Source organism: Nesoenas mayeri (assembly GCF_963082525.1).
Source record: "Nesoenas mayeri genome assembly, chromosome: 1".
Lineage (NCBI taxonomy): Eukaryota > Metazoa > Chordata > Aves > Columbiformes > Columbidae > Nesoenas > Nesoenas mayeri.
The window spans coordinates 122,908,650-122,923,040 of NC_137541.1; the positions used below are offsets into that span (position 1 = coordinate 122,908,650).

Sequence of the window (14,391 nt, forward strand, 5' to 3'; positions counted from 1 at the left end):
AACCCTGCAAGGCAGCAAAGACAAAAGACAAAGATTGAATTAGAGAGGAATTTCATGAAGTAATGAGAAAAAATTTGAAGTCTAGTAAAACAATGACTGTACACCACAGATTTTTTTCCCCCTTATATTTCCTGCTGTATTTATGCAATCTATAACACACACAATTAAATATTCGTAGAACTAAGTAGTAATGCCTTTTTTCAAGTCAACTTTAATGTTTACAAGTACCTTAAGGAACACAGCAATTCTGGAGTATTAAAATGGTCCAAATTCCCCAGAACAAGGCAAGGAACAGAAATACATTTTATTTTTCTTTACTTCAGAGTCTACTTCTCAAAACACTAATCAGGCCTTCCTCTTTCAAGCAACCTTATGGAGAGAAAAAAATAGAAAAAGGCAAAACCAACAAATGACCCCTAAGGAGCATTAACTCGGCTAGTCAGTTCCTGTATTGCTCTAGCACTGCACCCCACCAATCTTGACAGGTCCTGGCATCACATGCATGCACTTCAGACACCAACTGGCTGCTAAAGCTAAAAATCAAAGTGAAATAACAATGCTGTCAAAAAACAACATAAATTTAAGATCAGCTGAAGAATCATGGTTATTTCTTAGGTTCTAGGCAAATTTGCACCTGTCCGGGTGCAATCACAGGGTAACACTTCACTCCAAAAGCTCTTCATACATATCCCATGTAATCTACGTGGAAAAAAAAAAACTTCCATTCAAGCAAGTGATAAAAGCAAAACTACACCTGACATTCAACTTCAGGGTATTTCTGTCTACCATGTGCCTTTATATACCCACACACATGTGGTTTCAGGATTTTGGGGCACAGGAGGGAGAAACGGGTGGATTTCGGCAGCAGTCATAGTCGCTGGTATGCCAGGAAGCGCCGTTCCCTGCACTGCCTGTTTGCATCCGAGCATGGAGAGGACCACTAACATCACAAGTAGAAGGTTTTGAGGCAGAGCACAACCTGCTGCTCTGTTCCCAAATCCCCAGTCACACCCAATTCTACCAAAGCATGTCAGGAAACAGGTAGTCATCTAGGCAAGCAGGACTGAAGTGCTCAAAGTGGACAGAAGGGGATAATAAAAGACTTGCTGGCAGACAACCAGGCAGGTGGGAAAGGAAAGGGCACTGAAGAGCTGCACATCAGTTCCTACCTCTACCATAGAGACAGGATGCTCCTAGCTTGTATCTATGCATTCGGAGGTATCATTTACCTGTACCTACCCAAAACCAGTTAAGGGGTTTAAAGAGTGCTGGACATAAGATTCTTCTACTTCCTACAACAAATGGGCACAGCAAGGGAAGAGAAGACCACAGCTAATATCCGCTTCAGTTTAAAGATCAAAACACAAATCTTGAGTACGGAAGATTATTGCAGAAGAGTAAGGAACAGGGTCTGACTCCATTCCTTTTTCCCACCCACTAGTAAAGGTAATGCAGGCACAAACAAAAAAAATCACTGCATTTTTTTCTTCAACTTCAGGCATTCCCCCTTTGACTTCATTTGCCAAAGTGCTTTGGCACAATGCTAAAGCTCACATTTCCCTAGTTCCACCTAAGATTAATGCAAACACCCAGATAACATATTTTAATATTTGGGTGGTTTCTGTTTAGCATCCCTGTAGCATATTCATTTTGTTAATTAAAAAAAAAAAAACAAGTAAATAAGAACATTACAAGTTCTCAGACCCTGATAAAAACTATAATTAAGGTTGAAAATACACACACTCCCCCCCTGCTCTACTTTGTGCAGCACTAAAGGCAGCAACGGTACTGATAAAAGAATGTGCGCTTCTCATTAAGGCAGATGTATTTTAAAAATAGCTAACAGCATACCACAACTTCAGCCTTACAGAGAAATTCACAATCATGTTATTTGTATGAGCTGGCTGTTTTTCAAGAGCAGTTCAGAATAAAAAAGATAATAAGGGTTCCCCACTACCACCACAAACTCGCATGAGACTAGATATTCATTCTGCTGGAGTTATAGCCAATAATGAGACTACGGAGACATGGCACAAAATGGACTGATTACAGTAGTGTGCTAAATTTACCATGCTCACAAGCCTCAAACCACAGATGTATTGTGAATTCTTCCATAGAAGAATTCACATTTATCCCCACCAGCAGATGTGACAGGAGTTAAATGGTATATTAGTTTAATTCAATAGAAAACTATAAACACTTCAGATTATATGACACCACCAGATACAATGATAATGTACCATTCTTAGTTTTAAGAACTTTTGTGTAACACTTCAATGGTGCTGTGTCTTTTACCTCACTCAGCTAAATTTTAAATGCAATTATTTCATAGTGTTTATACCAAAACTATAAATATTTTCAGGGAAGGGGAAGGAGAGATTTTACCCAGACAGAAAGAAGAAAAACTACTACACAAAAAATTAGATGGGCAAGCTAAACAAATAGCAATAACCAGTATCTTCCCTCTTCTATTGTCCTACTCTGTTACTGCAGACAGAGTTGAACTTTGGTTCACTTCCCACCATCTTCCCTGTACCCGTAGGTTAATCAATGACCTTACAAAACTATATACAGTAATGTGCACAAATCACAAAAATATTTGTTAAACTTGTGTCTATTTGATACAAGAGATACCCAGCTCCTAATACAACTATTACAAGCATGTTCAACCCCTCTGAGAAGTGTACAAGATGCAGATGCCCTTGAATTATGACATTTCTCAATTAGGATACTTGCCAAACTATAATGGGCTCATTCTAACCAAAATAATATGTGAAGTTTTGTGAGCATTTTCCACTGGAAGGTACCGCCAGACCATGTATTTGAAATAAACAGTCTACAGAGACCTCAACCATCAACTTTGCCATCAATGCCTGAACTTTGCAGGGTTCAGCTTGCTTGAGAAGGAAGGTGGAAAGTTTTCAGTAGCCGCTACAAATTTGCTGCACTGTCACTAAATTGCTGTACTAAAGTAGCTTCTTGTACCAGTTTCTTATTAGACCTAGTTCTAAAATAACCCTGGAACTCTTTTTTCGTTACAAAAATGAGACTCGGCACTCTGAACTTTCAGCAAGTTATGACCTCAAGTCTTAAGAAGGACTTTTGAGACGCCTCATCCGAGTTTAATCTCAAGTTATTAGAGCAGCATACATTGTGGCACTGACAGAAGAAAAAGACAGAAAGACAGTCCTGCTGCCAAGGACTGTGAATTTTTTTCCCTAAGGCTGTTTTCTGGTTGGATCATATCAAAGACACAAAACAATGTGCTTCCCTCTTGTCTGAAGACAGAAGGCTACAGCTTTGGTGAAACAATGCATATGTCTCTCCAATGGGCAGCCTGTCCTTTAAGAAAAAAAAAGTCTCAAGCAATTCCCTGAAGAGATATTAGACAATGCAAAGCAGATTTAGGGTGGGACTTTTAGGAGAAACTTGTATGATTGTTTTAAAGGAAAAACTTTCTCCACAGTGCTTTTCTAATAAGACTGGTCTTTAAATATGCCAGAATCAAACCGCTCCAGCCCTAAAGCAACTATTTGTTTTCTGCTCAGTCTATTGCTCTTCTCAGCAGAAGGGAAGTTTCTCAGTTGACTTCCCTTTTCTCTTGCAATTAAAGAGTCAGTCCCAACAGCCAATGCTTTAAGGGTTAATTTGAGGATGCAGATGCCTATGTATCACACAGGAGTATCCACTGCTATAATTTGTTAGCAAATTATGTACATACTTAGCTTTGTTGCTAGACTTCAAAGTAGTTTGAAGGCTCGCTGTTAGATGCAATGTTTTCCTCCTCTGCTCCCACCTTCTTCAAGCAGGTGTACGTTAATTCAAATCAGCAGCATTTTGCCTGCTGAACAACTCATTTGCATTAAAGAAACATACCCAGATTGCCAGGCTCAACATCAATAGGGAGAATTGTGACAATCTCTCTCCCCGACAAAAAAGAACAGTCTCAAGCCCTAAGCAGGCCTGTACAACATCCAACCTGTCAAGTGTGTTGGCTGGCCTACCCATGCTGCTACGGACACGCAAGCGAGTTCCTACCTGTCCACTGCTCCACAGTAAGCCCAAGGTTTTCTGAGGCAGCCTATCTCAGAAAAAAAAAAATAAGGAAAAAGCTTTGTTCCATTTATTGCAGCACTCTAGAACACAAAAAAAAAAGGAGCACAAATATTCTTTGTGGAATAACTAATACACATCAACTTATCCTTCTGGAGTACATGCCCTTGAGAAGGCAGGGGCTATCCTTGCCAGCTGTTCCACAGAGCCCTAAACATCCAGGTCTGCTGTTTCAGGACTTTGCCTTGAAAACCAGGAGATGGGCAGAGAAGCCGGGCAGGAATCCCACCTGAGGCAAATAGGGTACGTTGCAAGAAGCAGGAAAGCTCAGAGACAGAAGCTGACCTGTAGCATTCTAATAAATAACTTGAGTTAAGGTCTGGACTGGCATTCTCAACAGCTCAACAGGCTGGAATAGAAGAGTACCATATTTACAAGTTACCTGAACCAGCAGCGACCTGACTAACCTGTTTGCCACACGTGCTCTGCTTCCCCAAAGTGGTACAGCATTGACACTTCTGCTGGCCTTGGAGAACACAGGTGCCGCAGAGGCAACTCTACAAATCATCACTGTCATAAAAAAAAAAACAAAAAAAAAAACACAAAACAACAACAATTTGAGGTGCAAGGTTCAAGTCAGTCACTCAAAGGAGTTGTTATGAACACATAATGCCTTTTTTTCTTTTTTGCCTGGGGTTTCATGAATCGCTCCAGTTCTGGTCTTCATTTTATTGCAGCATCAGAAAAAGAAGCTTGCTCCGCAATATACTCTTCTTGATTCTTTGCTACAAGACTTCTGAAGGAGACATAAGAAATAAGTAACCTCACAGCATGCAGCTCAGCAGAAGAAACAGAGAACTACGCTGCATTTGCCAGGCAGAAATGCAATGCTACTGTGATTATTACAGAAGTAGTAACTGGAGTACCCTAAGGCCAACAGAAGCTGAAGGGCACTGCAACTGACAGCATTAGAGTAGTAGATCAATTTAGTTGGTTTTAAACATTCTTCCCCACATCCCAAGTGTATATACTTATTTAGGTCTCCCACCAAGGCACAAACTAAGGGGAAGGGAAAAAAAAGGGGGGGAGAGGAGCAAAAGAGGTTGCAGCTTTATTGTAGTGCTCATTCAGCACTGCGTAAACACAAGTACAGTACTATTGAATTGCAAAGCCAGAGGAAGGTGGCTTGTTTTCTGAAACCTGCACCACTGCCAGTGCCTCAGCAAGTCAATTCACACCACTGCCTGGCCTGTGGCATTCACATTTGGATGGTTTCTTTCCTCATGAGTCAGTCCCCAGCAGTCTGTCAGGAATAGTGAATTATTTGCTTCTTTTGAAAACTCCAAATACATAAGAGGAGGAAGAAGAAGATAGAAGGAGGCAGAAAGTTCTTTTATTTGTTAAAACAGAGATACCAGAAAGAAGGACTGTCTTCTCTATGCCTGGCTAGACATACTTTATTGATCTTACTCAGGCCTTGAGAAAGACTAGTCCACCGGCTTAAGTTGAGTATTAGTTTAAAGAAAATGTGTATGTAGTAATTTCTTTTCCCCTTATCAGTCCAAAGAATTGGCTTATGTTTACATGGATGACAGATATTATCTGGGCTCTCCAAAGGGAGCGGAAAGCACAGCTGCTGCTCAGCACCTCTGAGGAACCAGGCCACTGTTCCCTTGCAAACAAAGAAAATCATTCATGCCCCTGCTGTAATTCAAGCAGATAACTACCAGAGGCTCAAATGACCAAAGGCAGGTTGTCACGATAGGCAGCTCCATCCCTCAGCAAGGAAACCGTGCTTTTCTTTGCAAATGCAGACAGGTGACATTCTTCCGTCTACAGAGGAACTGGAAGCAGAAGAGGAAGGAGGGTACTAAGGAGGCACGTGGCCACCAGCAACTAAGTAAAGAGCACAACAGGGCAAAGAAGGATAGCAAGCCATTTTAATGGAGGTAGGACAGGGTTTCTCCTCTAGGAGATGGCAAAAAATAGAAGATTCTCGCATCAAGCAGAATTCTCCTTGCCAGGTAAGTGTGTCAACACATCAGCTGACACACTAAGTTGGAAGCTGCAGAGAGACACTGAGCCTCGAGACTCAAATTGCTTCTTGTCACAACCTAAAGTTCAGAAGCACAAACATTTTTACTGCCACTGGCAAGTACTATTTACCTAAATTAGTTTGATGAAGTACTTAGTCACTAAGAACAGCAGCAAGAGAATAGGTTAAAAAAAAAAGCATCAACATGTACATAACTGATTTCTGTAGAGGATTTGGGACCACACAATCAAGTTTTCTGGAACACACCATCAGGTAAGTGCTGTAAAATCTCTACCACTGCTGAAGATGACACTTTTCTTTAGCTGCAAGGTATAAAGCTGTGATCCAGTTGGTGGTTATCACCATTCATCAGTAACTGATGTAACTGTCATACTGCTAGCCTAGAAAAATATGCTGGTTCACCCCATTTGAAGAGGATCTTGGCTAGGAGAGCATAGATTTCAGAAGTTACTTGGGGAATGACAAAGGATCAGTGTGTCAGTCATCATGCAACAGGGCAAAATACTAGGAAGGGAAAAAAACCCTCACTACAACAGACTCATTAAGCTTATTTAGAACTTCTTCAAGTTCCCATCACATTTATAGCTGCCCACAGTCTTTCCAGTAACATAAAGCATCACAAGTTTTACTGAAAGGGGAGATAGAAGTCTCCAGGGCACACAAACCTAGAATTTAAGTTTGAGGACCTCCAAGCTTCCCAGTCTGCTGGATGCTCTTGTGAGATTTCTGATCCTTCTTTGGGAAAGAAGTCTTAAAGACATCATTGTTATAAAACAGCTAGTGCTATTCTACATCAAGCTTTGTGATTACCTGTATTAAATGCTACCAGACAGCAACTTTTTCTTTTAATAGCCTCAAACACATCAATTCCACTGAACACATTCCCTTCTTGTATCCATGCTCTGTACGCACCTTTAACTCCTATTCCTTGGATGTTTGCACAACTGAAGCACAAAGACTGGCTTGCAAGTGGACAAACCAGAATGTAAAAACATGTGAGAAATAGCAGAAAAATAGTTCCTATGTAGTTCTTCACATTCATATTTATAAAGATCATGACCCTTCCTTTACACCATCTTCTTTCCCTCCCTTCATCCCACCACGAGAAATGCATTTCTGCAGTATCTCATTTCCAGCACCAGTGACCCTATAGTACAGGCCCTTCACTTGCCTTATTTTCCGCATTTTTACTTCCCATCTTTCTGTCACACTTCTACGTAACTAGTTAAATTTTGCGCATCTGTCCTCCTTTTTACCTTCTTATCAACTCTTCTGCAAAACGCACACCAGAGATATTCCTGCTGGTCCACTGGGCAGGCAGCTTTGACAAGGAACAACCTGGTGCCTGGTGGTTCCTGCTGCCCCTCAGATAAGCAGCATGGAAACTGGTATATGCAGCTCTATCAAGCAACTGCTTCTGCATAAGCAACTCCTATAAAACCACAGACTTGTAGCAGAGAGGGTCTGGGCAGCTGTGACTCAAAGAATTAGCAGCCTACTCTGGCTGGAGTCTTCCAAAAAACAACATAAGTTAATTCATGAATAATCAACAACCACCAAAATAATTTTGGGGTGGAAATTGCCAGTGTTACAGCTCTGGAACAAGTGAATTGAAGAAATCAGCTTCAGAAAGAACATGCGAAGAAAACAAGAATTTCCATCATTACAAACTGCGGTTTGTATGTATTAGAAGAATATGTATGTATTAGAAGAATATGCAAAGAAAGCAAGAACTTCCATCATTACAAATTATGGTATGATGTATTAGAAAACAACAAATATATACGCACATCCATACTTGAATTAACAGCTTATTCTAAGTGATATAACAGACATCTTTAAAGGAGTCAGTCACTTTTGAGGGTTTTTGCAACAACAGAGAACAATAACACTATTTTATCACAACAGGTCCTCCTTTCTTTTTCAACAGTTAAAGGACAATCTGCTCTCATGCTGATGTTTACAAGCATCTCTCTGTACATATACATGATGCATCCACATGTATATATACACACAGCAAACAAACAAGGAGAGATACACAGCAAGGACAGAAGAGCACATTACTAAGTAGGTAAAGGGTGCAAAGAGAAGTTCTATTTTAAAGGTTAAGCAACAATTCTTGCCCGCTGAAGAGGAGCTAGCCAAATCTCACTGAAGTCTGTCAGACCCAGCACGGACACCAGAGCCTGCCCACAATCCTGTGGCTCTACAGCTGAGGGATCCAGAGTAGCCGAGTTAACTAGTTCACCCCATTACATACGCTCACTCAAGCACATCACTCAATACGCTGCAGAAGCCTGTACAAACCAAGGGGCTTTTGAGTCCCTTATTCCAGCCATCAACTTAGTAGTCACTTTGGACAACTTTGCCAAATTCACCTAGCTAATTGCTATAAAAAGTCTTAAACCGTTTCGTAAAAAATAATAATTCTCTACCTCCCACCTTACCCAAGCCAGACACATATCCCACACTTAGTGGAAACATAGAAGAGGACCACTCTGAAGTCTTAAGACTGAAAAGTGGCAAACATTAGCCAAGAAGGTATCATTCTCAAATGCTATCTGTATCATACATTTCAAAATGCAGTTATTCTTACAGAAATGCTTAAGGCCGAAAACAAAAAGCAGACTCCTACAGGACAGTCAATGTCAGATCCTCTGGTTTTCCAATCTTGTCTTCTATTTCTAACTCTCTGGTATTCTTTCCAGCACTATCCTAATACAAAAGTCCTTACCCTGCTGGCATTATAGTGTGAAGTGGAACCTGTTTCAGCCTAAGAAAGTCAAAGGAAACGGAGAAAAACTTTTGTGTAATTTTAACCTGCTAAGGTGAGAGGGGAGGACAGGGAAGATGTACAATTCAACTGTAAGAACAGGTACGTTCACCAGAAAGAAAACAAAACCAGTATCTGCCTGCTTCTTGCCCTCTGCGTTCTCCCCTCCTTCTTCCTAGCAACTAAGATACCAAAAGCCCAATTGCTGCAGCTGCCTACACAGCAATCAAGTGTAATAGTCAAAATGTCAAGCAACACTACTGCCCATTACTTTGGCTCTCCTAAAATAGCTCACAATCTCCACAGCAGGTGGGGAATTTTTGAAATGCAGCAACCCACTCCAAAGGCAACAAACAGATGCTGAAGATAAGATATATTGTGTGAACATGCAAGTCAAACTGAGAGCCCAAATTCACTGTAGTATTAAGAGGTGAGTAGATGAATCTCCTAGTCCAGGTATTTGCTGAAGTAAGGTAATTAGGTGTTAGACTATATCACATACTATGTATTTGTCCCTGTTACACGCGAAGTGAGAGAAGAGCACACCACTAAAAATCCTGACAAACTTCCTTATTTTTTAGTTAAATACTCCAATATAAAGTATTTTCAGACTGTCCATTCACTCCAGTTCCAGTTACGAAGTTGTTTTGCTGAAGACCGATGTCCCAGCTCACAAGAGTCGAGCAGCAGCAAGAACAGCATGGGAACACCAACCACCTCCTCTGTCTGTCTGTCTGTCCTAGGTCCCCTAGGCTGCCAGTTTTCCTTGGAGGGTGTCTCGCATTGCCGCCCTGTGGTCAGTCTGCAAAACAGCATCAGAGCAACAGGAAGCCATTTCCAGCTCTTCCTTCCCCTTCCCACCTCCCCCCCCCCCCAACTTCCTTCCCCAGGCTCTCAAGGGAGTTTTGGCAGGACCAGGAGGGTAGGAGGAGGAAGCCTCCCTGAAGAGCTCTCCTTTCTCCAGCAAGCCAACAGCTCCTGCTAATTCACTAGCGGGTCACTACCCCTTCCTGCCGAAGGGTCCTGCTCTGCCACAATCCCTCTGCTGAAAGCCGAAGATGAGTCCCCTGGGAGAAAGTTAGAAATAATTAGAAATTCATCTTTTGCTATAAATAGTAAGTTTAGAGCACAAACAGCTGTGTCTTCATTTTGCACCTCTACCTTCACCACAACTGTAGGCTCTGACTCAGGCTCTTGAGAGTCGGCAACGTATTGTTTATACGCTTCTGTACGGTACTGATAACAGGTCTGCCATCAAACTCCCTGTGCTATTTGTCATTTGCACGTTGGAGTGCAGAAAGCCACACACAGGGACAAAATTCATTATTTCCACCTGAAGTTCCAGTCATTTCACTGGCCTCACACCTTTCTTTCCCCAAAGCATCTTCTTCATATACTGACACACAGAGTAACACAATCCAAGTCCCTCACTGCAGCTACTTTTCAAATACAGTGGTACTGCAGAGAAGTAGGGGGGGTTATTATTTTGGAGGTGCTTCTATTGTTTTCTTGTGAGTCACTAACTGTGGCCTCTGCTGATCAAGGCATCTGTCCACAAGCAATTTACAAACATAGTATTTCTAGTGCAAGTCAATTACCTGATCATACCCTACCTACAAAACAGGACAGAAAATGGCTGCTCAGCTTTGACTTCAGAATAAAGTCACAAGCTTTTGAGAAAAGTATATACAGACAACTGGTGACAATGCCAGAGAATAAAAGTTTTCCCCTTTTTACACCCCTCTAAGCTCTTGGGTGTAGCATTTTTATACACAAAAGGAAAGCAGAAGAGGCTCTAAGGAGGTGTGCTAAGAATCAAAGGGACATGGGAGCACCAGGTGGGACTGAGGGGTCATGCTCTCCCTACAACCACATCCAGGCCAGCGGGGTAGGGAGGGGACCAGCTGCACAACCAGACTTCATGGTTCACAACAGAAGCCACATGCAAGAAATTAATGAGGAGGAATCCCCAACTTGAACGCAAGCAGTGCCAGGGAGCAACAGAGTTTAAAGCAACAAAAATGAATTTGAGGTATTTATTCAGCCCAGATCTACAAAAATGCCAAGGTAACTATTAAAAACAATTGTGAGTGAGGGAAACGCCACAGAATCACAAAGTTTGCCTCTGCAGAGAGCTGTGAAAGTCTACTAGACCACAGCTCTGAGAAGGTTTGTGCTTAAGCTGACAGGGAGCTCACAGGAGTTAACATCAGCCCTAAAGCACAAGGAAGCCAGGCAGCAGGGGCTTACTTTTTTTTCTTCTTTTTTGGCAAGGCAGGGGAGCTGTCAGAGATGAGGAAGGATGCCACAGACACCAAGAGAAGAGTCAGCACTCGCTCAAGCCTCAGACTAAAAGTAGGCACCGCAGCACACAGCCACCGCACAGAGGAACTGACATGGCAAGACGGTGAACACCTGCCCAAGGTAGCTCCGCAGGATACACTAACATTAAGAAGTAATGTAATTTATTTTAGACTATATATGATCTCCCCAGCTTCTACAGGAAGGAGTTTAGTCACTCCATAATTTCAGGCTGTTTTATTAGCCCCATATGCAGGTTTTCATGTTTTGAATAATTTAAATTAGCATTATGGTTAAGATTATGCACTGCTTTAGAGGTCATTAGAGCAACCCCTTTGCCAGGATTCAGTAGCATCATGTAAGCATATAACCACTACAATTTTTTATTTTGTTTTTTTTTTTTTTTTTAATTCAAGTGTTCTCATTATACAAGAAAGGCAGCAGTAGCAAGATACTTGAACACAAAAACACACCTAGATCTGGTGTATTGTCAACAGCAACAGAAACAAAAAAACCACCACACTAACAACACAGCATCTAGAGATGGACTCTCTAAATTTTAGAGTTACAACAAGGTTAGAAACAGCAGCACACCTGAACCAAAACGTAAGTGTTTTAACATAATCATAAAGCTGAAAACACCTTAAGATACATCTATCAGTAAAGAATATACTAAAGACACAAACTTCAAAGAGGAAAAGGTTGCATCGATGCTTGTTAGAAGCATCTTACAGCTAAAAGCTTATCCCTGTGTCTCTGTGCTCAAATCCTCTGAACCAAAGTCCCATCCACCAGAACAGCGCTCCATGGCACCTTTTCAGAGTAGTCAGTGTATTTGTATCTCATTATTAAGTCAGATTTGCTATGTTTTCTGTCCTGCTCTGCATTTATAGTGCCTGCACAGCATAATGCATCTCCCACATTAACAGCACGTATACAAAAAGCACCTTACCATCTCCTTACCTACAGCTTATACACAGGGCGAGGGAGGGAGGGGAATTTAAAAAAAAAACAGAAAAACATAACCACACATGTTGACAACCCAAGTCCACCAGAAGCAGCTGTGTTTTGTCAGCATGAATGCTGCTCTGTGAGGTGGTGCAGCAGTCACCAAATTTTTCCCCAGTTGCTCTATTTCTCCACTAGAGGACTCACCTGAGAAGTCTACTACAGCTTCTGCAGTTCAGCCAAGTTAAAAAAAAAAAGCCAACCCTGACATGTGGATGCTACATGTAAAATGAATGGAAATGTACTAGTATATGTAGTACATGTAATACATGAAGACATGCTCCCATAACTACAAAAGAAACACAGCAATGCTATCTAGCTTCCAGCTATTCTATGACAAATATACATGTTCATTTAAATGAAGGTTAAAATACAACAGCGTGTCCACACTGGGTCAGATCATAAGGGTTACAGCCTAGCCGAAGTGCCGCTACATTCCAACACCAGCACTGCATATTAAGCTGGAAAGTAGCAGATAAACAAAGGCTATAGAAGGTACTAGAGAAGAGCCAGGATCAGCTATTATTTTCCAAATAAAGGGTCCCATCTATGTAGAGACATTTCTATTTTATTATTATTTTTAGGCACAAGTACACGCACCCCCCCTCCCACCCCGCACTGATTCAGCTCTTCTAAAACAGAAAGAGCATCATATAACCCCACGCTCTCGCATCACGGCTTATCATCACACCACCAAAGACAGCGGCAACGGCTAGTGACCCTTCTTGTGGGCAATATGGCCAGCTGTATCAGCAAAGCTCAACTGGTGTTAGCAACGGCAAGGGGAAAAAAAAAAAAAAATAACATTCTTAAGACTTCCCTGGTAGAGAAGCGGGCTGGAGAAGCAGGGAGCTTGCAGCCCACCGAGGGGGAGCTTGCCGGAGCAAGTCCTTGCTTTCCCCCGCCAAGGCTCACTGCAAGGCCTCCCAGAGGCAAGGAGACCTGGTGTGGGGCTGCTGAGACCTCGCAAGGTGCCCAGCAAAGACATCACAGGTTCTGGGAAGGAGGGGGGTGGTGAGGGGTAAAGCAGACGGCAATGGAAAGCACTGGTGCTGCAGAGGAAAGGGGGGACGTGCTGGCACCATCGTACAGGGGCAAGGGAAGGGCTAAGTTCACTTGCACCAGGCAGGGCTGAGGGGGGAGGGTAAGAGAAGGAGAAATTGATCGATTTCGCTAACTGTGGCATCTGCTTACCTGCGGACCAAAGGAGAGGGGGGAGAGAAGGGGACTGCGGCTCTAGGGGAGCAGCTAAGCAAACTCTCCAAAGGTGCAGGGGGAAAGAAAGAAAGAAAGAAAGAAAAAAAGAGGAAGGGGAGAGAAGGAAGAGAAAGCCAGCCAGGAGCATGAAGCACGCTGCGCAACTCCGCTTCAGAGCGCGGAGGGGAGGGCGGGAAGGGCAGGGCTCGCCCCGGGGACAGGGGCCGGACGGGCCGCCCCCAGCCCCGCCGGGACGTGCAGCGGCGGTGAGAGGAGGCACAGAGGTGACGCTGGGGGTCTATCAGGTCCCACCTGGCTCCCTCCCTCCCGTTTCCCCTCCCTCACTCACCCTCTGCATGGCTTTCAGGATCAAAGCCAGTTCATAGCGGGGCATCTTAGAGCTGACTGTGGCGGGAGGAGTGGGGATACGGCAGGGCAGGAGGTGGGGAGGAGGGGGCGGCGGCGATGCCGGAGATTGGGGCGACCGGAGGAGGAAGGCGCGTCCCCGGCAGTGCTGGCGGCGGCTCCTGCCCGCGCGGCTCCCAGGCTGCACAGACACCCGGGCGGGCGGGCGGGCTGCGCGGCTTAAAGGGCGCCGGCAGCTGCGCAGGCTCCGCCGCGCCGCCCCCTGCCCGCGCCAAGCGCCGCCTCCGCCGCGCACACGCCCGCCCGCCGGGGGGCCGCGGCCGCCCGCGGGCTGCCCCGGGCCGGGAGGGGGGAAGACAGGGGGTGGGACGGGGACACCCGCCGCCGGGGAGCGGGCCCGAGCCGGGCGGGCTGAGCCGCGGCGTGGGCACCGCCTCCCCCCGGGGCGGCTCGGGGCCTATGCCCGCCTTCCTCTTTCCCGCCGCGGCGGCGGCTGCGGCTGCTGCAGGGAGTGGAAATTTCCACTGTGTCCGCCTCCTCGCTGCCCGCCTCCGTGCACACACACACTCGAGACCGCACATGGCGGGGTGGGGGGGAAGGACAGTGCTGGCCGCATGGGGGGCCTCTGCGCCTGGCT

At 44.2% G+C, this 14,391-nt stretch overlaps 1 protein-coding gene across 1 annotated transcript in view; it reads right to left on the bottom strand.

Annotated features, from left to right (window-relative positions):
- MRPS6 (mitochondrial ribosomal protein S6) overlaps window positions 1-13,920 on the bottom strand; it is a 47,657-nt gene extending 33,737 nt beyond the window's left edge. The window contains exon 1 of the mRNA XM_080364032.1: window positions 13,738-13,920. Coding sequence (XP_080220158.1) covers window positions 13,738-13,782 — 45 coding nt within the window. The 5' untranslated portion in view covers window positions 13,783-13,920. The remainder of the gene's footprint in view (window positions 1-13,737) is intronic.
- Window positions 13,921-14,391: the final 471 nt, after the last annotated feature.